This window comes from Salarias fasciatus, unplaced genomic scaffold, assembly GCF_902148845.1.
Source record: "Salarias fasciatus unplaced genomic scaffold, fSalaFa1.1, whole genome shotgun sequence".
In the NCBI taxonomy this organism is placed as follows: Eukaryota; Metazoa; Chordata; class Actinopteri; order Blenniiformes; family Blenniidae; genus Salarias; species Salarias fasciatus.
Genome location: NW_021941379.1, coordinates 310,883 through 336,162, shown reverse-complemented (window position 1 = coordinate 336,162; position 25,280 = coordinate 310,883). Strand labels below are relative to the sequence as shown.

General features: G+C 45.0%; 2 protein-coding genes across 3 annotated transcripts; both read left to right on the top strand.

Annotated features, from left to right (window-relative positions):
* The first annotated feature begins 2,115 nt into the window (after nt 1–2,115).
* On the top strand, nt 2,116–10,128 carry LOC115385310 (GTPase IMAP family member 8-like). Its single transcript, XM_030087288.1, has 4 exons — nt 2,116–2,968; nt 5,443–5,692; nt 5,832–6,081; nt 7,884–10,128. The coding sequence occupies exons 2-4, from the start codon at nt 5,618–5,620 to the stop codon at nt 8,720–8,722; spliced, it is 1,164 nt and encodes a 387-aa protein (XP_029943148.1). The 5' UTR covers nt 2,116–2,968; nt 5,443–5,617; the 3' UTR covers nt 8,723–10,128.
* Nucleotides 10,129–13,561: 3,433 nt separating this feature from the next.
* Nucleotides 13,562–22,180, top strand: LOC115385317 (GTPase IMAP family member 9-like). 2 transcript variants are annotated; one of them, XM_030087296.1, is made up of 3 exons: nt 13,562–13,721; nt 19,029–19,162; nt 20,585–22,180. In XM_030087296.1, the coding sequence occupies exons 2-3, from the start codon at nt 19,156–19,158 to the stop codon at nt 21,541–21,543; spliced, it is 966 nt and encodes a 321-aa protein (XP_029943156.1). In that variant the 5' UTR covers nt 13,562–13,721; nt 19,029–19,155; the 3' UTR covers nt 21,544–22,180. The 2 variants fall into 2 exon arrangements, with proteins under 2 accessions (XP_029943156.1, XP_029943157.1); XM_030087297.1 differs by having other exon boundaries at nt 20,169–22,180.
* Nucleotides 22,181–25,280: the final 3,100 nt, after the last annotated feature.

Sequence of the window (25,280 nt, the reverse complement as noted above, 5' to 3'; positions counted from 1 at the left end):
AACTGAACGCATAGTGTGGTTTTGAACACAGGAGAATTAGTAGTTACTGGATGTAACTCCAGTTCTACGAGTAAGTGCGTGCCCGCCTACGGGCTTCGCTAGTGGCACACCTCCAATCTCTGTTCAATCCACTGAGACTATACAAAGCTCGACGCACCAATCCCCCGCACGCGATGGCGCAGCGCCACGCCCCACACCGAGGGTACATAACCTCGGATGGCGCTAAGCAAACCCTTCTTCTGACGTAGCAAAAACAAGGGAAGCAGACAGCTGGGCCAGCAGGTAGGCGGGCACGCACTTACTCGTAGAACTGGAGTTACATGGAGGGGGACCGGCTGCCTGAAGGGATGAAGATCAGTGAGTTTGTTGATGAGAGCAATGCTCTGAGTGAGCTGGTGAGGAAGTGTGGAGGGCGCTGCCACGTCTTTGATAACAAATACTGGAAGCAAACCCAGCAGGATGAGTACAGAAGCAACCAGTTCCAGGTGGCAGAGCTGCTCAAGAGCATCGACCAGATTGTGAACATGCTCAGTGGCAGTTACTACACCAATAACAGGCTTCAGGAGGTGGAGAGTGAAATCCAAAGAGATTAAAACCAGAAAAGAGAGTCTTCAGAAAACATGGTGGAGGAAGAGATCAGAGAGCAGGTTAAAAGCAGGTTCTTTAAAGCTGGGGTTGGCGATCTTGGAAAACTAGCGTTAGCATGTAGCATCTCCCCAAGGCTCCGCCTGGCTAGCCCCGCCCAGCTCCCACCCCATTGGAGGAGCTCCCGTTGGGAGCGGAGACGTGGAGACGTTCGCGGCGCGTGCGGTGCGCGCGGCACTTCCGCGTCCAGTGCGCTCATGTCCTCAACGCTTCGTTTCTTCGTTTTTCTTTATTTGCACAACGCCGAGGTATGGCGCACTGAACTCTGAGTAAACCTCCAAACATTCGTCTCCGCCGTTCTGCAACGATGCTCCGTCCTTCTACGCGCGCACTGAATCAGAGTCAGTGCACGCGTACATGTACGCGCAGGGGGCAGGTCAAACGGCGAAGGGATTTGATTGGTTTAAAAAAAAAGTGTCCCCTCAAGACTATTGGTTGCTGTTTGTCCCGTTGTACTCCTGCTGTAGATAGCGGATATTTTCCAAAGTACTTTAAAAACACGCCATGAATTGCTTCCCATCGGGTCATAAAGATCATTTTAACCAGTATTTAAAAAAATGTATCTCATTCAAGTCGCCAACCCTAGCTTTAAGAGGTGGCAGGAACGTCACAAACGCTTATCTTTTATGCGCAGATGGGTGATGCGCCTTATCGTACCGGGATTACTTCCAATTGTCGTTCTTGTGATCGTTTCAAAACTGATAAAGTCTCGATATTGAAGAACATATGATCCACACAATGATCACTGAAGAAGTAATGAAAAAGAAAACGTGGATAAACCTTCTAGATTGTAAATTTTTTTCAGTGAGATCAATATCTGTTAACTAATGAACATTTTAATTTGGTCTGTGTGTTTGCTGTTGTCGGTCTGAAATGATCAGAAATCACACTTCAGTCCATAATACTGTAAAAATTACAATAAAATGTCTCATAACTTCAGTGATGATTAGGGCTGCACGATTTTGACAAAAAACCTAATTGCGATTTTTCTGACCAATAATGCGATTGCGATTCGATTTGTGATTTTCACATTTTATTCTTTCAAATGCAGAAAACAGCTGAAATTATGGTTGAAAAAAATTCTTGTTACTTTTACTTGGTCTTGCTCAAGTTGACACATAAAATAACCTAATGTAAACTAAATTGACAAAGCTTCTTGCAGCGGCAGCCGAGGCGCCACCATGCCTGTCTGCATCACGTTTGAAAAAAAAAAAGTGCGTTATTTTAATTAAATAACAAAATAATCAAAACCCAATGCTGTTGAAATTGTAATTCAATACTGGTCTTGCTTGCATGGTTCACAGAAAATTACTTAGACAACAGTTTTCAACGTGAAATAAATGGAAATTGAAAACCAGAACTGCAAATAGGCACCACTGTGAAACCAACTTCAACTCGCAAAAAAAAAAAAAGAACTTGCCAGCCTCTGAAGATAAAGGGTAAAAAAAATGAATCTTTATTGCTGTAATATTCTTAGATCACACTCAGTTTAGTAATCCTACTCTGGGTCGTCTTCCCTCACATTCTCGGGCTTGCGCTGCATGTTTTCATGGAGAGAGATGAGCGGATCACATGCTGGATGAAGGCTGCGCACTGTCGGGTGATCGGGTGTGAAAGAGAATAACCTACGACTTGTTTCGACGTTTCTGTAATGTGTAGAGGTGAGTCTTCAGGTTGTGGTTGGAACATCCAAACGCACAACATGATTTTTCGCAAACATGGATACAACGCAAACGCTACGGCAATGTGATGATTGTTTTCACTGAGGATGGTGCGTTGCACTAGAAATGCCCGGTTGTTCGGAAAGTTCTATAGCACTTATAATTCATTCTTTGGTTCACATGTGGTTATTTGATTTCTTTCATATGGATGTCTGCGACAGACTGGCGACCTGACCAGGGTGTACCCTGCCCTCGCCCGCAGCAGCTGGGATCGGCTCCAGCCGCCCACGACCCTGAGAAGGACAAGCGTGTAGAAAATGGATGGATGGATGGACGGATGTTTTAAGTTATTATTGTCAGTTTTCTGTTTTCTTTTTCAGTTCTGACAGCATTGTTAAGGGTTAAGGCTGTTAAAGTAAAGCAGCTTGTTCAAGTATGTGCAAGACTGGTCCAGCAATAAATGCTCATCTAAAACCCAAGAACTTTTCTTAGGCTTGATTTGAACTCAAGGGGAGTAACATTCTATGACAAAAGAAAATGTCAGAAGTTTGAAATCCTTCGATGTCAGCTTTTCCTGTCATTGTGAAGCAGAATTCACCAAGCGTTGGATTGTTCACCCACTAATAGGGAGCATGAGCTGGGATTAGACCGTCATGAGACAGGTTAGTTTTAGGCTGAATCCCATTTCACCCCTTAGCCCTTCGCCTTGGCCCTTCCCCTTAGCCCTCCGCCTATGAAACGGAGTGCTAAGGGGTAGGGGAGAAAGTCAACCCCTCCAAATTGGGACACCCCTCCGACAATCGCGTACGTCATCAGTAGTCGCCGCTGCCGATGACGTAGGCAGATGCGACAATTATCTGCCGAAGAAGAATGTTTTTCTTACATTTTAAAACTTTATTAATTGACAAAATACTGACATTTATGAACGTCTTTCGTTGCGGACGCCGCCATCTTGCCGATCTTGGAAGGCTTTCTGAGAAATCTGTCATCCAGTGGCGATGGTGGCGAGGGGCGCTTGTTTTGTTCGCCTGGACCGTGGGGTTAGTTCACTTCCGCATTGGCGGGGGCGCTCGTTTCCCACCCGCGCATTCCAAGCAGGCCGTGTTGAAGAAACCAGTTTATTGAAAATAATCGTCTATCTGTTGTGTTTGGAATGCGCCTGGAATGCGCGGGTGTGGAAACGATCACTCCAGTCAATGCGGAAGTGAATTAACCCCGCCCTCCAGGCATGATCTAGGCTGAAAGAACAAGTGCCCCTCGCCATCGGCCGATACCCCTCCGTTTGGAGTGTGCCTCTCGAGAATCTCCTTTTGGAGGGGTGACTGGCCCTCTTTCTTGGCCCTACCCCTCCGTCATAATGACAATTGGGACACTCCTACCCCTCCACGTGAACGCGCAAAACGAGGGGTAGGGCCAAGGGGAAGGGCTAAGGGGTGAAATGGGATTCAGCCTTCCCCTCCTGATGATGTGTTGTTGCAATAGTAATCCTGATTCCTATTCTCAGTAATGCTGGGCATGAGGATTTCAACATTCAGCAGATTTTAAATGGTTTCCATCCAGGACTGCAGCATACGTCATGTCCTGTTTTACATTATAAGATAATCTATATTACAGCAATGTGTATAACTGTTTATCAATGTGTGCTTGCTTGATCTGACTGCAAGAACAAGATTAAAAAAAAAAAAAACTCATAACAAGAAGACGAGTAAAAAAGCTCCAAGTCAGAATGTCTTCTGGACCTGAATTCATGTAGGTCACACACTGGAAAATGGACATACTGTTAAAAAGGGCAGGTGGGGAGAGCGGTTGTCCCAGGTTGTGAGTTTGATTCCTGTCTTCCCCTGTCTGCATGTCGAAGTGTCCTTGGGCAAGACACTGAACCCTGACTTGCCCCAGTGGATGAACTGAGTGCTTTGCATGTCAGCTGCCTTTGCTGGTGTGTGAATGTGTGTGTTGTATGTCACTTTGGACAAAAGCGTCTGCTACTTAAAATTGTAGTTTGTTCTTATGTGTGTAGTCCTCACACCCCCTTGTTTAATTTTGATCAGACATATTTTCGGCCACCCAGCCGACCCAGTTACGTTTCGGATGAAAGCGGGATATGTTCAAGTTTCTCCCTGAAGTTGTATAATGATGTGTGAGTGCATTAGCAAATCCGTCCATATCTGTGAAGGTATATGTGTGATTGTATATTATTTCTATGAGGGGGGACCGGAAAGAAACCGGACTGCGTTTATAAAATTACAACAAGAATGATTTCAGACTTTTGGCCGTTATATGTCGCTATAACATAGCCTTGAGGATAACTGTGAAAAATTTCACCTCACGAAGACACACAGGCAGCTCACACGCAGTGTTTGTTATTACAGTCCTGCCCCCTCCTTCGAAAAATGCGAAAATGGTCCCACGCCTCTTAACCACGGAGCAGAAACAGGCTGGCGTGGACATGTGCCAAGAGCTGAAAAGGCAGCTGGAGGACGATGGAGGCTGTTTGGGAAGGTCATCACTGCTGCAGCGGCTCCGGGAGGCGGTCGGGCTGAAGCGGCCGGCGCTGTGGGAGAGTGGGAAGTGTTTTACCACAGGGCTCTGCGCGTAAAACAGTTCCTGATGAAAAACGGCATGGCCCTGCTGCTCCATCCGCCGAATCCCCTCGATTTAGCACCGTGCAACTTCTGTCTCGGAGAGAGGGGCGGAGATTTGATGGCGTGGAAGAGGTGCAAAAAAAATCGAAGGACGCTCCTAAAGGGACCATTACGCAGCAGCATGCTGACTGTATTGAGCAATGGAAATCCCAGCTGCAGCGCTGTATGCAAGCCGAAGGAGAGTACTTTGAAGGTGACAGTTTTGATTAAATGTGAAAATAAAAGTTATAACCACAGTCCGGTTTCTTTCCGGTTCCCCCTCGTATGTTGTTATTTATTTTTATTTAACCTTTATTTAACCAGGTAAGTCCCATTGAGATTAAAAACCTTTTTTTCAAGGGAGTCCTGGGGGTCACAAAGACAGAGGTTCTTGCTAGCAGAAGTAGTTAACTTCAAGCATGTTGCGAACTCAGTTAATTAACATTACACAAACGGGGCAGCTATATGTGAAACTGTTAGTGATTTCTTTTGTATCTTTGTATCTGTGTTTTCAGAGACAGCGTTCATCTTAATTAAGTAAACAACTGAAAGACAAAACGGCCTGGTTATTGCTTGAGAGGACGAGGACTAACCAGACATCCTGCAGCGGATATCACCACATGAACCAGTAATTCGAGCACATTTTTCACATGGTCCTTTGAGCCGGCTTGATGAATACTGCGGACAAAAATGTCCAATCAAGAAGAAGAAGAAACCAGGCCTAAACACTCAACTCAACCCCCATCGTACTTCAAGGAGTATGAGGTGAGCTTGAAGCCACACAAGGGAGAAGCAGAAATGTCTGAAGAAACCGAGACTTCTGCAGAAGTAGAGTCAGAAAATGTGGACTCTTCTGAAGACTCTTCATCAGAAGAAACAATTGGTTCTTTTAATTTGAATGCAGAATCAGCAAAAATATCAAATGAGCCGGAGAGAACACAGCCTCGAGGAAGGGTCAGTTGGTCATCAACGCTGTGAGTCTCCAGGTCCACAACATCGACCTCGTGAGTCCCAGAGTCCACACCATCAACAGCGTGAGTCTCGAGGTGCACAGCATCGATGCCGTGAGTCTCCAGGCCCACGTCATCGACGCCATCAGTCCCAGAGCCCATGCCATCGACGTTTTGAGTCTCCAGGTCCACAACATCAGTGCTGTGAGTCTCTGAGTCCACACCAGTGTCACTGTCATTCTCACCAGCAGCGAAATGGGAGACACTGCTATTCTCCTGATCAATGTTGTCAACCAGGTGAACACAGGAGACCTATGTCCTCCCACTCACCAGACAGATAGGCAAGTTACAATCAACAACATGATAGACATGCCAGCAGATATGAATCCCCCAGATAGAGTTCACATCAGCGCATGCTCTCGCCATTCCGCTGTGAACAGACATATCGAGGTTCAACTCCAACTATTCCCTGTTTCGTGAGTGAGGGTCCACGAGAATTCACTCGTCTCAAGGTTGCTCTTGATAACCTTCTACCATGAGATTCTATTCAACAGTTTAAATACTAGATTCTACTGGATCATCTCAAGCTGTAGGAGGCTTTCCTGATTGCTGATTCATACTGCAACAGGCAGTACGCTCCAGTGCTAACTGGTGAGGCTGTCCATGTTGTTCATTGAGAGCGTGATACTCTTACAGTGATACTATGGACACTCTTTTGAGTGCATTTTAACATGCTCGTGGTACAGCCTTAACTTAGGGTTTCCCACACTGACTTGGAGGCCCAACTCCCAGGTATGTATAAAATAAACATATATATTAAAAAAAATTACAAAAACATATAATAAGATATTCTGTTTTCATCCCAGCTGTTATCACCACTATTGTACATATGAAAAATAAATCAGAATCAGAATCATCTTTATTGTCAATGCAACAAGTTACCGAAGTTACAAGTACAACGAAATTCCATGGGTTTTAAAGACGCCCAGGCAGCCAGTAACAGCGCTCCGTCTTGAAAAAATGAAACAGAGTTAAAGGAACTCAGACAGAAATTGGGGGAGGGGGGGAGGGGGGGAGGGGTGGTGGTAAAAAAAAGATACATCAATTCAGATCGCGGTTCCAAGAGGGAGTCGTGATAAGAAGTGAGAAACCAAAAAAAAAGCCAACCTGCACAAACATAGCAAAAACACATGAGACAAATTGCTATCAAACTCGCGGATCTGTGGTTGCTGCCTTCACTGGCGCTACACCATCACCACCAGTCGTCAGCAGAAGAGAGGGGAGGAGACGTTGAGAGTAGGGGAGGGGGTGTGTGTGTGCGAGTGTGTGCTCTATCAGTTCGTCAGTCCGTGTATGTGTGTGTGGTTGGCCCGTCCTCTCTGCGCTCCAGCTGTTGACCTCCGTTGCCATGGGGATGTCCTCCAAGGAAGCAGTCCAGAAAGGGGAGGGTGATTCCAAGGGATCAGTGGTGGGAGATAGGGAGCGACCTCGTGTCCTTATCCTCTTCTGGGAGATGTTTGAATTCCAAGGGGCGCCAGATTCAGTCCGAAGGTTTCTTGGTATCTTGTTTGGGTCGGAAGAAGTCGTTGTGACCTTCCCGTTATTGCTGGTTCTCAACCGTCTCAGACAGCAGCTGAGTTTAACCCTCTCGTGATGAAATCCATCTTGCGTCTCAGATCGTCCACAATCCCAGCAACAATGTCCATTTTTCGAGAGAGTTCGCAAATTCGGTCAGCCTCAGCTTTTGCCCGTTGATTTGAAAAGACCAAATCCAGTTCTTCTTCTTCATGAACTGAAGCATAAAGAAAATTATCATGCTTTATCGTATTAATTCCAGGGAGTCAACACAAGTAACACATTGTTGAAAAGAGGATGGAAGTCAGCAAATATGACTGATATATATTTTGAAATTTCTTCATGGAAACACATTTTGTAATAAAACTAATGTCTGACATAATTATCCACATCTTTATCAATACTGATGTCAGTTTGTTGTTTTCTTCTAGCAGCACCTCTGAGAATCATCCTGCTGGGAAAAACTGGATCAGGAAAAAGCAAGTTTGGCAATGCCTTGATTGGAGAAAATGTGTTTTACGTGGATGGTTCTGCAAACTCTGGTACAGGTAAATGTCAGGCAGCCACCAAAAGAAATGGCGAAATCACAGTGGTTGATACTCCTGGTTTCCTCGAAGAAGTAGATCTCAAACCTGAGATTGGGAAGAGTATCACAGAGTGCTCACCTGGACCGCATGCTTTTCTCATTGTCCTCAAAGTGGAGAAATACACTGAGCATGAGAAGCAGATTATTACAAAAATAAAGTTATTTTCTGAAGAGGCTTTTAAATACGCTGTGCTGGTTTTCACTCATGGTGACCAGCTTCCTCAGGGAAAGATGATCCAAGAGTTTGTCAGTGAAAAAGAGGATCTGAAAGAGCTTTTAAACAAATGTGGTGGCCGCTGTCATGTTGTTATAATAAATACTGGAACAACAACCAGCCAGAGCATTACAGAAACAACCAGTTCCAGATCAGACAGCTGCTCAGCACGATCAATGAAATGGTGGAGCAAAACGGAGGAGGCTGCTACACCAATGAGTTGCTGCAAGCAGTGGAGAGAAACATCAGAGAAGAGACGGAGCGAACCGGATCCAGAGAGGAGGCAAAGAAAAATGTCTTTGAGACCTTCGTCAAGAAGGCAGATATTGGCCGAGAAGTGTTACTGGGAGCTTTTCTTGGTGATCCGGCAATGGTTGAAAGGGTTCTTTCAGTTGTATTTGGTGTTGCAGGTGCTGCCACAGAGGCAGCTGTTGGAGCAGCAGTTGGAGCTTGTGTTGCAGGTCCTGTAGGGGCCGCTGCTGGAGCTGCTGCAGGGGCCGCTGTTGGAGGCATTGCAGGGGCTTTTGCAGGTTTTAGAGCAGCAAGTCATCGACGTTCTGGGGTATATGAACACCTTCCAACAGAGGAGGATGAGGAGGATGAAGGGAGTACAGCTGAGACAATGCATGGATCATTAAACAGACAGAGAAAGCCAAAGTCTCAATAGATGAGCATAAAAAAACAAACTTTCATTTATCTTTATTCACAGACACATTATAAAAGTCTTGTTTTTTTAATTCCAGATATGCCTTTTCTTTAAATGTGGATGAAACATATTTTCAGGTAACAACCTTTAAAATGATTCAATCATGGTCTGAAAAAAGGGCAGGAAATGTTGGCTTTTTACAGTGTAAGACTCAGTTGAGTGAGTGTAAAGCCTCACTATGGGAGGAGTGAAGGAATTTTTTTAAAAGTCATTTTAAAACAACGTTGAGATGTCAAACTTTTCATACCGTCATGAGACAGGTTAGTTTTACCCTACTGATGATGTGTTGCTGCAATAGTAATCCTGCATTGCAGCAACACATCATCAGTAGGGTAAAACTAACCTGTCTCACGACGGTCTAAACCCAGCTCACATTCCCTATTAGTGGGTGAACAATCCAATGCTTGGTGAATTCTGCTTCACAATGATAGGAAGAGCCGACATCGAAGGATCAAAAGGATCATTGATCACATATTTGATCAGTGATCACTGGGGATGAGTGGATATTTCTGAATTTGTCAACAAGTGATTTAATTTGGGTTCTTCACGAGATAGAGAACTGAAAATAATGAAACTTTTTGAATTTCTTTAAAAATGTTTTGATTGAATTCACTTCAACTAATCAGTGTGTGTCCACTTCCTCTGTAGATCAGGAGTTAACTGAACATGTTCTATAACTTCTGTCCTCTTCTAATGCTGTACATTAATTCAGTCAATTACTGTTGTGTATCTTTAATATCAATACTGATCATTGTACTGACAGATTTTATAAAAGGACGTCTTTTTTGTCTTTTTCGTTTTCGTTTTCTTCTTTTTCATGGTAACTGCTTTGTAAATGTAACAGATGATTGTTTTCATTCACTTTGTGTATTGATTGAGTGTACTTCAATTTATCGACAAATCTCTTGATTTCATTTTCAAGTTTTCTGAAACTGTAAATACAAAGTCTCTGAATGAATTAAAAGATGGAAATAACTTTGACATTCGATATGATTTGAGGAATAATTTCATTTTTTTTTCTTCTTATTGTACCATGATGATGTTATTTTCACACATGCATAAAAAAGCATTGTAACATTGCGATCTGTTGTTTCTCATATAAAATGTAAAGTTTCCAGCTCTACATCCAAACCTTTTCAAAATAAAATCAATAAATCAGCTGAAATCATTTGTATGTTTCCCGGTTATGTTATTTTCAACAGTTGCATTAATCACAAAGCAAAGCCATTTTGTAATCAAACTTACTGACACTGTTTGCATTTCCACAAATGTCTCAGTTGTTCTCCTCTATTCCTCACTGAAAATTCCCCGATCAGTCGTCACATCCTAACTTTCAGCTACTTTAGCTCCTTCTCTCGAGTTAGTGAATTTATCCCATGAATTGTGTTGTATTGCATTTGTGGTAAAACCTGCTTAAAAGTCAGGTATCTGGAGAAATGCATCACATCCTGTTATGACACATTATTTGTTTTGTTCAAGTCAGTAAACCAACCAGTTGAATCTGAACGAAACGAAAGCTGCGAGCCACACTGACATGAGGAAACACAGAAGGGATTTTCTCTCAGTCTCAACGACTGAAATCTGTTTTTGACATCCATGGTCAGTTCTATCTATTATATCATATTATATTATATTATGTGAATATACGAATATACTTTTATTGTCATTGCACTTGTTGGGGACGCACTGATGGACAGATCCAGCTCAGGCATGACCCGGAGTCATGTTGTCTGCGAATACTGTCCTCCGTCATGAAGGAGACATGACCCCCGCCGTGGTGGAGACGCAGAAGACTTTGAAGCTCTCTAGAACAAAGAGAGAAACTTCTTCCTCTCAGCAGGAGGCCACCGCCATCTTGTTTCTCAGAACCTGAAATGGCTGCCCATCTCTTCCACCATATGCTCAGAACAAAGAAACCTCATGTAATGGTATGGAATGAAATCCCTATCAAAATTCAAGAGCATTTTAAATTGATTTGAGAGCAGCATTGATCGATTTCATTCTCGGATTTCATGATATTGTCTCTCAGAACTCTGCTCTCGCGCTCAAATTTGCTCTGCGCGTGCTCAAACTGTGTCCTCGCGCTCGCTTACGATGCTCTCGCGCTCAAATTTTCTCTGCGCGCGCTCAAACTGTGTCCTCGCGCTCGGTTACGACGCTGCTCGCGCAGATTTTGTGCGCTCGCACTCAAACTCCTCCTCTTGCTCTCACGGAACTTGTGCTCACGGATCTCTGCTCTGCTCTCGGATTTTTCGTGTACCAACGCTGTCAACCAGGGCCGGCCCGGGCTTCAGAGGCGCCCTAGGCGAGACCGAGACGAGCGCCCCTTGGGAGCGTGTTTTTCGAGCGGTCCCGACATTTGTTGAGCGGGGGGGGGGGAGGCTGAGGAGCGATGCCGAACAATACCGATCAGTGCCGGCCAGCGCCGAGGACGAGGAGCGCAGTGCGTCGGACCGCTGCACAGCGGGGCACACGGAACACAAAGCGTCGTGGCGCCCCTTGTACGACCGCGGCGCCCCCCTCGGGACGTGGCGCCCTAGGCGGCCGTCTAGTTCGCCTATGCCTAGAGCCGGCCCTGTGTGTGTGTGTGTGTGTGTGTGTGTGTGTGTGTGTGTGTGTGTGTGTGTGTGTGTGTTTGGGTGCGTACATGCGTATGTCTGTGTGTGTGTCCATCTCTCTTGTGATTAGACCCAAGTGACAAATTATAGACGGGCGAGCAACACCGTAACTAATCGTCATTTAATTTATTTTATTTTGAAAATTGACCGGATTCTCTTGCCTTTTCTGTTTCCGACTTCCTGTCTGGTCCGATATGCTTGATCCAGCTTGACATATGGCGCTCCCGGCGCTCGCGGCTCGCGCAAAAAATAGAACAAAGCGGAGCAGGCGCGCTGCAGAGCGCGCTGCAGAGCGCGCTGCAGAGCGTGCTGCAGAGCGCGCTGCAGAGCGCGCGTGCTGCAGAGCGCGCTGCAGAGCGCGCGTGCTGCAGAGCGCGCTGCAGAGCGCGCGTTCTGTGCGGCCGGTCAGATAGGTTAACATGGGAGGCTATCAGAAGCGCCGCGCGCCGCGCTTCCGCGTCCAGTGCATTCGGGCCGTAGACACCATGGGCCTGAGCTTAGTGATGTTGTGCAGCCAGAAGAAACAGTTTCTAAGCAGCTGCCTTGAATGGTGCTCCAGGGACATGGATTCATCAAAGATCACCCCAAGGTTCCTCAGTTTGGCTTTACCTGAGAGGCACACAGTGGCGGTTCTAGGCATAGGCGGACTAGGCGGCCGCCTAGGGCGCCACGTACTGGGGGGGCGCCGTGACCGTACAAGGGGCACCCCGACGCTCCGTGCTCCGTGTGAGCACTGCTCTGCGCCGCTCTGACGGTCCGTGTGAGCGCTGCACTTCACTTCTCGGCACCACTCAGCAACTGTCGGCATCGCTCGGTCGCCCCCCCCCCACGGGGCGTTCGCCTGGGGCTCGCCTAGGGCGCCTGAGAAGCCAGGGCCGCCACTGGAAGCACATCGCAAACGCTTATCTTTTAAGCTCAGATGGGTGGTGCCCCTTATCGTACCGGGATTACTTGGAATTGCCGTTGGTTGTGATCAGTTCAAAACTCATGAAGTCTTTCAATGAAAGAATATGTGATCCACAGAATGAGCACTGAAGAAGTAATAAAACAGAAAGCCTGGATGAACCTTTCAAACTGTATTTTTTTTTCAATGGAATCAATAACTTTTGACGAGTGAAGGCTTTCATTTGATCTGTGTGTTTATTGTTGCAGGTCTGAACTGATCAGAAATCACACTTCAGTCCACAATGCTTGAAAAATTACAACACAGTCTGTCATAATGTCAGCGAAATGTGTGGAAACTGTTGATTCACCACAGTGTCTGTTGACTTCAATTAATTAAATACAACATGCATGCATCTATTCTATTCTACTATATTCTAAAGCCAGCCAGGACCTTCTTCTTCTTTTTTTTTTTCTTTTTTTTTTTTTTTTTTTTGCTTTTCAAACTATATCTGCATGTTTTTGTCACTTAGTGTGTATTAAACAACAACAAAAACATTTCAGTGTCACAAGTGTTTGATTTCTTTTTCATTTTTCTTCAAAGGTGGATTTTATTTACTTCAGTAGTCAAACAGAGACTTCTGTTAAATGGTGTTTGCTTATAATTTCTACTGATTTAACAGCTCGCTAGCCCAAAGTGCTTCACAGTCAGTCATTCAAGGTCCATTGGGAGAAGATTGTGGTTCAGTATCTTGTTCAAGGTATGTTTATTTGCACAGCACCATTCTTACACAAGACAATAAAAAGTGCTTCACAAAGGTAAAGAAATATATGAAATCATAAAATAAATAATTAGAAAATAACAGACCATTTTAAAGACAAAAGGCATTTACAACAGGAAAATAACTATTTCAGAGCAGAACTGTGTCCAGAGCATTCATTTCAGGATTTTACATTTCAGCCAAAAGAGTGTTGATTGCAGACATTTATATTCTAGAACTCTCTCAACATGTTTCTTTATACCAAGAAAACTACTATGAGGTAGCTCAAAAAAAAATTAAGATTGTTAGAAAGATTGCCTGGAAATTGCCTTACAGGAAACAGAAACCAAAAGCAAATCCAGTTCAGTAAATATAAGACTGCAGTTACAACAGCACAGACAGCAGGTCAGAGCAAGAGGAGGAGGAAGAAAGCTCTCAATCAACCAATTTCCTCAACCTACATTCAACTTTGAACCACTTCATCTTTTCGACTGAATGGAAGGTAGGACACGTTATTTATTCTTTTTTTTTTTCTTTACTTAAAAGAAGATCTCAGTTTCACATTTCCATCTCATTGTGATCTCAGAGAATTAGTAATTATCATGGGTGTTCTGCTTGTGTGTGTGTGTGTGTGTGTGTGTGTGTGTGTGTGTGTGTGTTCTTGTATTTCTATCCTTGTCAGGGCCAAATGTCCCCACAAGGATAGCAAAACGTGGAACGACGTGCCTTGTGGGGACCTTTTTCCGGTCCTAAGTAGGAGAAACAGTGTTTTCTTGACCATGTTGTTGTTACTTAAAAAAGTAAAAGTGCAAAAACATTTCTTTAGGGTTAGGCTTTGTTGTGGTGTGGGTTAGGGTTAGGGTAAGGGTCAGGGTTAGGGGATAGACATGAATGGGAGTCAATGGACGGTCCCCACAAGGATAGAAATACAAGACTGTGTGTGTGTGTGTGTGTGTGTGTGTGTGTGTGTGTGTGTGTGTGTCATGGTTCATATTTTGTTCTGTGTGTTTGTGGTGTTTATAACTGTAGTGGGGGTAGTCGTACAGATTTCGTCAAATATAGACTTTTGTTAAATGCTGTTTGGGGTTCAGTGTCTTGCTCAAGATGAGGTAAGTTTATCTGTAGAGCACCAAGTGCTTCACAAAGGCAAAGAAATACATGAAGTGAGATTAAATTGTCAGAAATAAGACATTTAGACAATAACAGCACAAAACAGGGGAACAAATTTCAAATGAAACTCAAGAAAATGCATTCAGAATTGTGTACAGTGTGTATTTCAATATTTCATATTTCAGTCACAGAGTGATAATTGAGGACATTTAAATTGTAGAACTCTCAACATGTTTCTGATAGTATACTGTGCTTAAAAATAGCAGAACAATCAAATAATTTACTAGAAATCATCTGACAGAAAACAGAAACCAAAAGCAACTTCATAGCAGTGTCTACTGTAAAGTAATCACAAAAAAAAATCTTATATAACAGTCACACATTAAACCGCACAGTAAATTAAAATGGTAATTTGACAGTTTCAAACAGAGACATTGATAGACCAGGTCAGAGACAGGAACCTGGAGCTCAACACACTCCTGCTGATCACAGTCCTGTGCAGAGGATGCTGGGCCCCGGTGTCCTCAGGAGGTACAGACGACTCTGTCTTTACCGAAGATGCTGTCTGTGTTATCTGACCAGTCGAGTTGATTGTGCAGCTGCCGTGTCAGGTACTGAAACCTCCTGATCAGCTCCACGTCAGGTTAAATACAAAATGAAAATGTTGTCCGTTTTGAAATCAGTCACGTTTTCTTGAAGATGTTATTACTTCAACATTTAGCATATTTTAAATGGTTTTCATCCAGTACCACAGCATATTTGATGTCTTGTTTTACATAACAAGATATAAAAATAATAATAATAATAATAATAATAATAATAATAATAATAATAATAATAATGATAATAATAATAATAATAATAGTCAACCTGGGGTTGGGGCTCGTAAGCGAGCGCCTGGTGGCCGGGTCTTTGCCCACGGGGCCCGGCCGGGCTCAGCCCGAATGGACGACGTGGGCCTGACCTCCGGTGGGCTCACCACCCACCGAGGGAACCGTAGGGGCCGGGTGCAGTGTGGATTGGGTGGCAGCCGACGGCAGGGTGCCCGGCGACCCGATCCCCGGACACAGAGACTGGCTCTAGGGACATGGAATGTCACCTCGTTGGCGGGGAAGGAGCCCGAGCTTGTGAGGGAGGTTGAGAGGTACCGGCTAGATATAGTCGGGCTCACCTCCACACATAGCCTGGGCTCTGGAACCCAACCTCTCGAGAAGGGCTGGACTTTCCACTTCTCTGGCGTTGCCCGCGGTGAGAGGCGGCGGGCTGGTGTGGGTTTGCTTATAGCCCCACAGCTCAGCTGCCATGTGTTGGAGTTCACCCCAGTGAACGAGAGGGTTGCATCCCTGCGCCTTCGGGTCGGGGATAGGTGCCTCACTGTTGTCTCGGCTTACGGGCCAAACAGCAGTGCAGAGTACCCGGCCTTCTTGGAGTCCCTGGGAGGGGTGCTGGACAGTGCTCCGACTGGGGACTCCATTGTTCTACTGGGGGACTTCAATGCCCACGTGGGCAGCGACAGTGAGACCTGGAAGGGGGTGATTGGATCGCACGGCCTCCCCAATCTGAACCCGAGTGGTGTTCTGTTATTGGACTTCTGTGCTAGTCACAGTTTGTCCTTAACGAACACCATGTTCGAGCACAGGGGTGTCCATAAGTGCACTTGGCACCAGGACACCCTAGGTCGGAGGTCGATGATCATGTCATCTGACCTCCGGCCGCGTGTTTTGGACACTCGGGTGAAGAGAGGGGCAGAGCTGTCGACCGATCACCACCTGGTGGTGAGTTGGATTCGCTGGCGGAGGAGGAAACCGGACAGACTTGGCAGACCCAAACGTGTTGTGAGGGTCTGCTGGGAACGTCTGGCGGAACCCTCTGTCAGCATGGCTTTCAACTCCCACCTCCGGGAGAGCTTCTCTCATGTCCCGAGGGAGGCTGGGGACATTGAGTCCGAGTGGACTATGTTCTCCACCTCCATTGTCAAAGCAGCTGCTCGGAGCTGTGGTCGTAAGGTCTCCGGTGCCTGTCGTGGCGGCAACCCCCGAACCCGGTGGTGGACACCGGAAGTAAGGGCTGCCGTCAAGCTGAAGAAGGAGTCCTATCGAGCCTTGCTGGCTCATGGGACTCCCGAAGCAGCTGACGGGTGAGCTGCTGACCTCAACTGGGGATATTGTTGGACAGTGGAAGGAATACTTTGAGGACCTCCTCAATCCCGTCGCCACGTCTTCCGTGGAGGAAGCAGAGGCTGAGGTCTCAGAGGTGGACTCGTCCATCACCCAAGCTGAAGTCACTGAGGTGGTTGGCAAGCTCCTCGGTGGCAAGGCACCGAGGGTGGACGAGATTCGGCCTGAGTACCTTAAGTCTCTGGATGTGCAGGGACTGTCTTGGTTGACACGTCTCTGCAACATCGCGTGGCGGTCGGGGACGGTGCCTCTGGATTGGCAGACCGGGGTGGTGGTCCCCCTGTTTAAAAAGGGGGACCGGAGGGTGTGCTCCAACTATAGGGGGATTACACTCCTCAGCCTCCCCGGGAAAGTCTATTCCAGGGTACTGGAGAGGAGGATCCGACCGATAGTCGAACCTCGGATCCAGGAGGAACAATGCGGTTTTCGTCCTGGTCGTGGAACAGTGGACCAGCTCTATACCCTCCATAGGGTGCTCGAGGGTTCGTGGGAGTTTGCCCAACCAGTCCACATGTGTTTTGTGGATTTGGAGAAGGCATTCGACCGTGTCCCTCGTGGTGTCTTGTGGGGGGTGCTCCGGGAATACGGAGTCCGGGGCCCCTTGTTAAGGGCCGTCCGGTCTTTGTATGACCGGAGTAGGAGTCTGGTCCGCATTGCCGGCAGTAAGTCGGACCTGTTCCCGGTGCATGTTGGACTCCGGCAGGGCTGCCCTTTGTCACTGGTTCTGTTCATAATCTTCATGGACAGAATTTCTAGGTGCAGCCAGGGGCCGGAGGGGGTCCGGTTCGGGAACCACAGGATTTCATCTCTGCTTTTTGCAGATGATGTTGTCCTGTTGGCTTCATCGAACCCGCACCTACAGCATGCACTGGGGCGGTTCGCAGCCGAGTGTGAAGCGGCAGGGATGAGGATCAGCACCTCCAAATCCGAGGCCATGGTCCTCGACCGGAGGAAGGTGGCTTGCCCCCTCCAGGTTGGTGGAGAGACCCTAGCCCAAGTGGAGGAGTTCAAGTATCTTGGGGTCTTGTTCACGAGTGGGGGACGGATGGAGCGTGAGATTGACAGGCGGATCGGTGCAGCAGCTGCAGTGATGCAGTCGTTGTATCGGTCCGTCGTGGTGAAGAAGGAGCTGAGCCGAAAGGCGAAGCTCTCAATTTACCGGTCAATCTACGTTCCCACCCTCACCTATGGTCATGAGCTTTGGGTCATGACCGAAAGGACAAGATCCCGGATACAAGCGGCCGAAATGAGCTTCCTCCGTAGGGTGGCTGGGTACTCCCTTAGAGATAGGGAGAGGAGCTCAGTCACCAGGGAGGAGCTCGGAGTAGAGCCGCTACTCCTCCACATCGAGAGGAACCAGCTGAGGTGGCTCGGACATCTGTTTAGGATGCCTCCTGGACGCCTCCCTAGGGAGGTGTTCCGGGCATGTCCCACTGGGAGGAGACCCTGGGGAAGACCCAGGACACGCTGGAGAGACTATGTCTCTCGGCTGGCCTGGGAACGCCTTGGGATCCTCCCGGAAGAGCTGGAGGAAGTGTCTGGGGACAGGGAAGTCTGGGCATCCCTGCTGAGACTGCTGCCCCCGCGACCCGGCCCCGGATAAGCGGTAGAAAATGGATGGATGGATGGATAATAGTCAAGGTAACAGCAATGTGTATGTGTAACTGTTTATCACAACCCTGTCTCCACAAAATATTGAGGCAGCCGTGGGGGGCCGTGGGAGGCCGCTGTAAGAGGGACTGTGTTCCAGGTGGGGGCCGCTAGGCACCATGGGGATTTTGGGGACTGTTCAGGCCGTTTGCAGGCTGGTTGCGTGTTCTTTTGCATTTGTTAATGTTTCTTTATTGTTAGTTCTGACTTTTAGTCTTGTTCTGTGTGTTGTTGCGATGTGGGTGTTGCATTTATTTTACTTATGTGTCGGACCGTGAGCCAGGGGGGTTGCTGAGGAAGTGGCCTCGGCCTGCTTGTAAACTTTGTGTGACAGAGATGTTCCTGGTGGTCTTTTGCTGTAACAATAAAATCCTGGTTGAACAAAGAGCCGTTAGAGCCTTGCCTCTTGCCTTTAGTCACCGTTCAACGCTACAATATGTTCCAAGACAACTGAACTGCATTCTCAATTGTGCTGCACAGAGAAATGCATTCTGTCCCTCATTACGTTCATCTTCAGTGGATTCTTTCAAGAGAATCATTACATTGGTCTGAAACTAATTTTTTTTCCCTTGTTGTTCCTCAACCATGTTGGTGGATAAAAGTTACCCTGTTCTTCTGAAATGTATTTTACTCTTCTAAAAATACATTATCTTTTATGTAAATTCTTTATTGCTTTTTTAGTCACATTTTGTAGGTTCCAACGCTGAGCTGCATGTCTTTGATCAGACCTGGTTCTGTGATCGAGCTGGAAGTGATCTTAGCTGTTGCATGTTTGTGATAAAATAACATATTTAAGAATCCAGTTTACTTTTTGTCTGAACGTGATTTTGTGGAGACAGGGTTGGTTTATCATAGTGTGTTTGTTTTATCAGATTGCAAGAAGAAGATTTAAAAGAAGGAACTCACTCAGTCAGAACAAGAAGACGAGGTAGAAAGCTCACGATCAAGTCATCTTCTCAACCTGCATTCAGATTTGCACCGATTCCTCTTTGACACAGAATGGCAGGTAGGAAAATGGACATGCTGTTTTCGTGTATTTTTTTCTTTTAATGTGTACAGTTGTTGCGGCACATTATGTAGTCATGGTGTGTCGTGGAATTTTATTTAAAAAAGTATCGTGGGCCAGTCACGGTGCAAAAAACCCCACAAACATATATTCCAGAAAAAACGTAAAATCCTCAATTATATCCACTCGGTTCTTGAAGTCTTCAATCGTAGTTCTCCTCGGAAAAATCAGGCAGAGTCAGAGTCAGAATGCAAAAGGAGGACTTTATTCCCAAAAAAACCCTCCGGCAGTCAAGCAGACCAAAAAACTGACGTGCGGAGCGCTCTCCGCTCCATCTATTTATACTATTTTTTGGGGGTTTGTTGCTTCTCAATTGATTCTTCGTCAAGACACAATTGCTCAAAACCATTTGTTAATTCTCAATTGACTCTTTTCCCCCCTCCCTACAAAGGTCAATGTCGTGACCCCTTGGGAGGCCCTCTCAGCCTCCATCAAGTCTCCATCAAGTCTCCCCAAATGCCAGGTGTTGTGCAACAACTCACATAGTGTCACATTCCTTATCAAATAAGCCTCATTTGCGCAAGAGGGAGACAGCGAGACAATTGACCTGTAGTCTTAGATTTAAAAAAAAACAAACTGTCCAGCTGCCAAGAGGCTGCCGTAAAAATGAAAAATGGCAGGCTGGCGAACAGAAAAAGGATACATGTCTTTTCCACGCCTGTGTCTACTAGCCTACTATAACTAACAGAGACATGCATTACATGAACAATAGTAAATAACATAATATAATAAGCATGATGTAAAGAATATTATAAAATTATTCAACAGGTGCAATATGTAATAATGCAATAAATTTTCTCCTCATTATTTTGCAACACCGCATTTTATAAAAATCTATATTTTGTTATAAACATTGTTTCATTTTATTGTGACTGGTTACATGTTGCAATATTGCAATGGAATCCAACAGTATATTATTCAATGTGATTCATTGTTTTTTCCTCAGAGTTTGTGAAGAGAGCTTCTGAGTGGAAGCTTCCTGGTTCTAACAGTTTGAACAACAAGAGATTCTGTTGAAGAAGTGAAGTCGTTTCTTATCCAGGCCGTCATCACCACTGTGCATATGACAAATAGATTCATTTCTTCATCTTCTTCATGATGAGAAGTGTAAAGCAGACCATTATGCTTTAACATATTTATTCCAGGGAGTCCACACAAGCAGCACATTTCAGAAAACAGGAAAATATGTGGAAGTCAGCAAATACATGTCAGTTAGTCAAACAAGTGTTCAGATAAACAAGCACGTTTGGAAACTCTGATGATTTGATATTTCTGATTGAAAACACATCTTGTGATAAAACAAATTTATGAAATAATTATCCACATGTGCAGTAACACTGATGTAACTTTATTTTCTTCTAGCAAAACCTTGGAGAGCCATCCTGCTGGGAAAAACCGGATCAGGAAAAAGCATGTTTGGCAATGCCTTGATTGGAAAAAATGTCTTTGAGGTGGATCGTTCTCCAAACTCTGGTACAAGTGAATGTAAGGCAGTCACTAAAGAGAATGGTGAGATCACAGTGATTGATACTCCTGGTTTCTTTGACAACACAACAAGCCCAGAGAAACAAAGATATGAAACAATAAAGACTACCGTAGAGTGCTCACCTGGACCTCATGCTTTGCTCATTCTCCTCAAAGTGGAGAAATTCACTCAGCATGAGAAGCAGGTTATTATAAAAATAAAAGAGCTTTTTTCTGAAGAGGCTTTTAAATATGCTATATTGGTCTTCACTCATGGTGAACAGCTTGCTCAGGGCAAGAAAATCAAAGAGTTTGTCCTTGAAAACAAGGATCTGAGTGAGTTGTTAAAAAAATGTGGTGGCCGCTGTCATGTTGTTGATAATGAATACTGGAACAACAACCAGCCAGATCTTTACAGAGACAACCAGTTCCAGATCAGACAGTTGCTCAGCACGATCAATGAACTGGTGCAGCAACATGGAGGAGAATGCTACACCAATAAGCTGCTGCAAGAAGTGGAGAAAAACATCCAGAAAGAGACGAAGCGAACCGGATCCAGAGAGAGGGCAAAGAAAAATGTCACTGACTTTTTCTTCAAGAAATCAGCTGGCATTGACCCAAAAGTGTTACTGGAAGCTTTACTTGGCATACCAGAAATGGTTAAAGTGGTTCTTTCAGCAGTTTTTGGTCTCCCTGGTGTTACTATGTGGACAACTCTTGGAGCAGCAGTTGGAGCAACAGTTGGAGCATTTGCAGGTCCTGTAGGGGGTGCTGTTGGAGCTGCTGCAGGGGTCGCTGTTGGAGGGGCTTTGGGAGGTTTTTTCACTGGGTGGTGGGGGAAACCAAAGACTGAATAAATTGGAGACATAAGATAGAGACAAAAACAAACAAAACATTCAATTAATCTTTATTCACAGACACAATATAGAGAACTCCCTCTGTAAATCAGGAATTAACTGAGCATGTTCCAAAAACTTCTGTCAATGTCTATTGTTGAAGATTATTTCAATCAATTACTGCTATTTATCTTAAATATCTATACTGATCATTGTCCTAACAGATTTTAACCAACAATATTTTTTTGGAACCCAGTTTTTTGTTTTCTTCTTTTTCATAGAATCTGCTTTGTACATGTAACAAATGATTGTTTTCATTCATTTTGTGTATCAATTGTGTGTACTTGAGTTAATCTACAAATCGCTTGATTTCATTTTCTGGTTTTCTGTAACTGCTAATACAAAGTCTCTGAATGAATTAAAAGATGGAAAAAAGTTTGACATTTGACATAATTTGAAGAATAGTTTCACTTTATTTTTTTCTGATTGTACCATGATGATGTTATTTTCACACTTGCATAAAAAAACAATGTAACATTATGATCTGTCGTTTCTCATTTAAAACGTAAAGTTTCCAGCTCTACATCCAAACCTTTTCAAAATAAAATTAATACACAATCTGAAATCATTTGTATGTTTCTTGGTTATTGTAGGAGCCATAATATAGGGTGTGTATGTGTCACTGGGCGTTTAAGGTTTCCATGGTAATGCACGGGTGCTTGGTCACGTGACGCATGCGGTGCTGGGCGGTCACTGTCCCGGTAGTTATTAAAAGGTGTGTTCACCTGCAGGCAGGTGGAGAGAGGAGAGCGGGGTCGCCATAATTTTTTTTGACCGTTTGCCGTGTTTTGACCCGTTTTTGTTTATGCACGTTCATGCAAAGAGGTCATTGGAGGTGCAGCCGACAGTGTGTGCTGACCGATGTGAATTAAACGACTTAAACTGCACTTACGTCATTGTGTGTTCTCTGGAGGACGCGGCAGCGCGTCGCACAAACAGGAACCCTCACCTTTCCTCTCGGGGCGACAACGTTGTCTTGGAGTCGCCGATACAGTTATGTTATTTTCAACAGTTACAATAATCATGTCAGATGAAGCAAAGCCATTTCGTAATAGAACTAACTGACACTATTTGCATTTCCACAAATGTCTCAGTTGTTCTCCTCTATTCGTCACAGAAAATTCACCAATCAGTCACCACATTCTGACTTTCTGCTACTTTAGCTCCTTCTCTCAGGTTAAAGAAGTTAAGCCATGAATTGTGTTGCATTTCATTTGTGGTAAAACCTGTTTAAAAGTTAAGTCTCTCAAGAAATGCATCACACCCTGTGATGACACATTAATTGTTTTGTTCAAGTCAGTAAACCAACCAATTGAATCTGAATGAAACGAAAGCTGCGAGCCACACTGAAGCGAGCAACCAGGAAACACAGAAGGGATTTTTTTTCAGTCTCAACAACTGAAATCTGTTTTTGACAACGTACGCGGTCAGTTCTATATTATATTATATTATATTATATTATATTATATTATATTATATTATATTATATTATATTATATTATATTATAATTTTGCTGTGATGTTGAAAAAGAAAGATAAAGATGCTAAAGTGTCAGTTGAGAAACCTTGGTTATTACAGCAGCTCCACATTACACAAACACATTACCGTAAGTTGTTTGCAGAAAAGTTTCATAATGTTTGTTTGTTTTGTTTTTTCTACCTGAAAGCGATGGTTTCAAGGAGGATTGTCCTGCTGGGAAAAACGGGCGCTGGGAAAAGCAGCATGGCTAACTCCATTCTGGGAGAAGAATGCTTCAGGGCTGAAGAGACGGTGTCTGACAAGATGCTGATCCTGTTTGCAGGTATTGGAGCAGGTATGTTGACTGGAGCATTCCTGGGTGTGCTCGATCTGCTCACAGCTGATTCAGAACAGCTTCCAGCTCTGACCTCGACAGCCAGAGGACGACAGTCAATGGCCATGGCTGCTGTGTAGAGACTGGTGAGAGGAGTTAGGCCAGGATGTGAAGCAGCCGAGGAAGCTGAAAGCCCGGAGGAGGTCATGCTGAAGACCATCAAGATGCTCCGGAAACAGCCTCCCTCAGATTCAAGATGACAGATTACAAATAAACAAGAAAAAACAGAGGATAAACAATAGAAAGAAATAGAAATAAAGATTCTTTTTTGGTGTTTACCTGATCAAGACCCTGAAACTAGGTGAACACTTTCTCCAGAAGAGACAGAACCGCAGGTCAAGACCAGACTGGCCTTTTCAACATCTCTCTCTACTGCTTTATGAATGTAATACATGGCTTCACTTTTCTCTTCTGAACTGTGCTTGTGGCCTTACCTTCAGCAGTTTTCACTGTGTTCAGTCACAGCTCACAGCCTCAAACTGAATATAGAAATATTGATGTAGAAACTCAAGCTGTGCTGACTCTGTGGAATAAATTACAGTAATTAAGGATCAGAGTTTGAATTAATGTTAGATGGAAATAACTTGCAGAGAAATATATGAATTTGACAGAAGCAGATCATGAAAGAACCTTTCAAAATCATTCAACATGCTGAGCAGAGCTGAGTTTGGTTTGGCTCACAGAACACCACAGCTGTCCAGATGTGAATCACACATCATTGATCAACAGTAGGAGCTCAGAGCCTCGATTGAGAATAATGTCTGAAGGACAATGAAATTCTCTGATCTCTGAAAATCATTACAGAGAAGCCAAACAGTGGCAGATAACCACATTTATGTCAGGATTCTGTTCAGGCAGGCAGCGGGCAGTCTCAGTCTCCCTGGGTCCATCTGATGGCTGATTTCCTTCACCTGGGGACTGCCACTCTGCCTGCCTATATAAACCTCTCCCTGCGACCTGCTCTGTGCCAGATTGTTATCTTCTCCAGGCCCCTGTGCTGCTGCAGAAGGGCCTTCCTGCTCCATCAAGCTCTGTGAAGGATATTTTCTTGCTTTGACCTCACCTCGAGCCAACCTGCTTCGCTGCTGCCAGGCTGCAGCTCTCTTGGATCTCCTGTACTAAATAAACCTGTGCAAACATCGTCCCTGGTTCTGGTCCCTCTGCATCTGGGTCTAACAGCACACCGTTCATGACAATTTACCAAAATCTGTCGAGGTGAAAATCTTCTGCTCGTCTCCACGGTGCCGCTCCGGCCGAGGCTTCCCCTCCAATCAGGCCTCGATTCCACAGAGCCTTTTAAGATCCCAAAACCAAGGTGCACAATAATGACCTCATGACTTCTGGCTTTTACTGTGTGAGTTTATTACAGCAAGATGTTGTTTCCCTGAGACAGAATTTTGGTCTTTGAGTCCCTGATCTACCTGAAAGTAGCATCCAGCAGGCAAAAGGCGCTGTCTGTGTGTGTGTATTTTTGCTCCCTCGCTCACAGGTGGGGTTCTCAAGCTGTGGCTCTCAGTAGTTTTCCGTAGTTCGTCCCATCATGCCATTCTCACTCCCAGGCTCGTAGGTCAGTCAGTCCCAGCTTCTGCATCTCAGGCTCCGACATTCCGTCCTTCGCTCCCCCAGGTGTTATCTGCAAGAGCTCAGACGAAAACACTTCCCAGGACTCCGTGTGCTGTTCTCAGTGTTATGATGAGAGTTTATCAAAATCTACACAAGCAAGCTCATTGCATTCATGTTATTGTACTTTTCCCCTCGAATATCATATTTTAACAAGCAAGCATTAGAATAAGAATATTAGAAATAAAATTAATTCCCACAAATCCAAAACTAGAAATATATGTG

What these genes read in the sequence shown, in the direction of transcription:
- LOC115385310 (XM_030087288.1), top strand. Translation starts at nt 5,618, where the DNA reads ATGTCCAATCAAGAAGAAGAAGAAACCAGGCCTAAACACTCAACTCAA. An exon ending in CGTACTTCAAGGAGTATGAG is followed by an intron (nt 5,693 to 5,831) that starts GTGAGCTTGAAG and finishes ATTTGAATGCAG; the next exon opens with AATCAGCAAAAATATCAAAT. An exon ending in AGGTCCACAACATCAGTGCT is followed by an intron (nt 6,082 to 7,883) that starts GTGAGTCTCTGA and finishes GTTTTCTTCTAG; the next exon opens with CAGCACCTCTGAGAATCATC.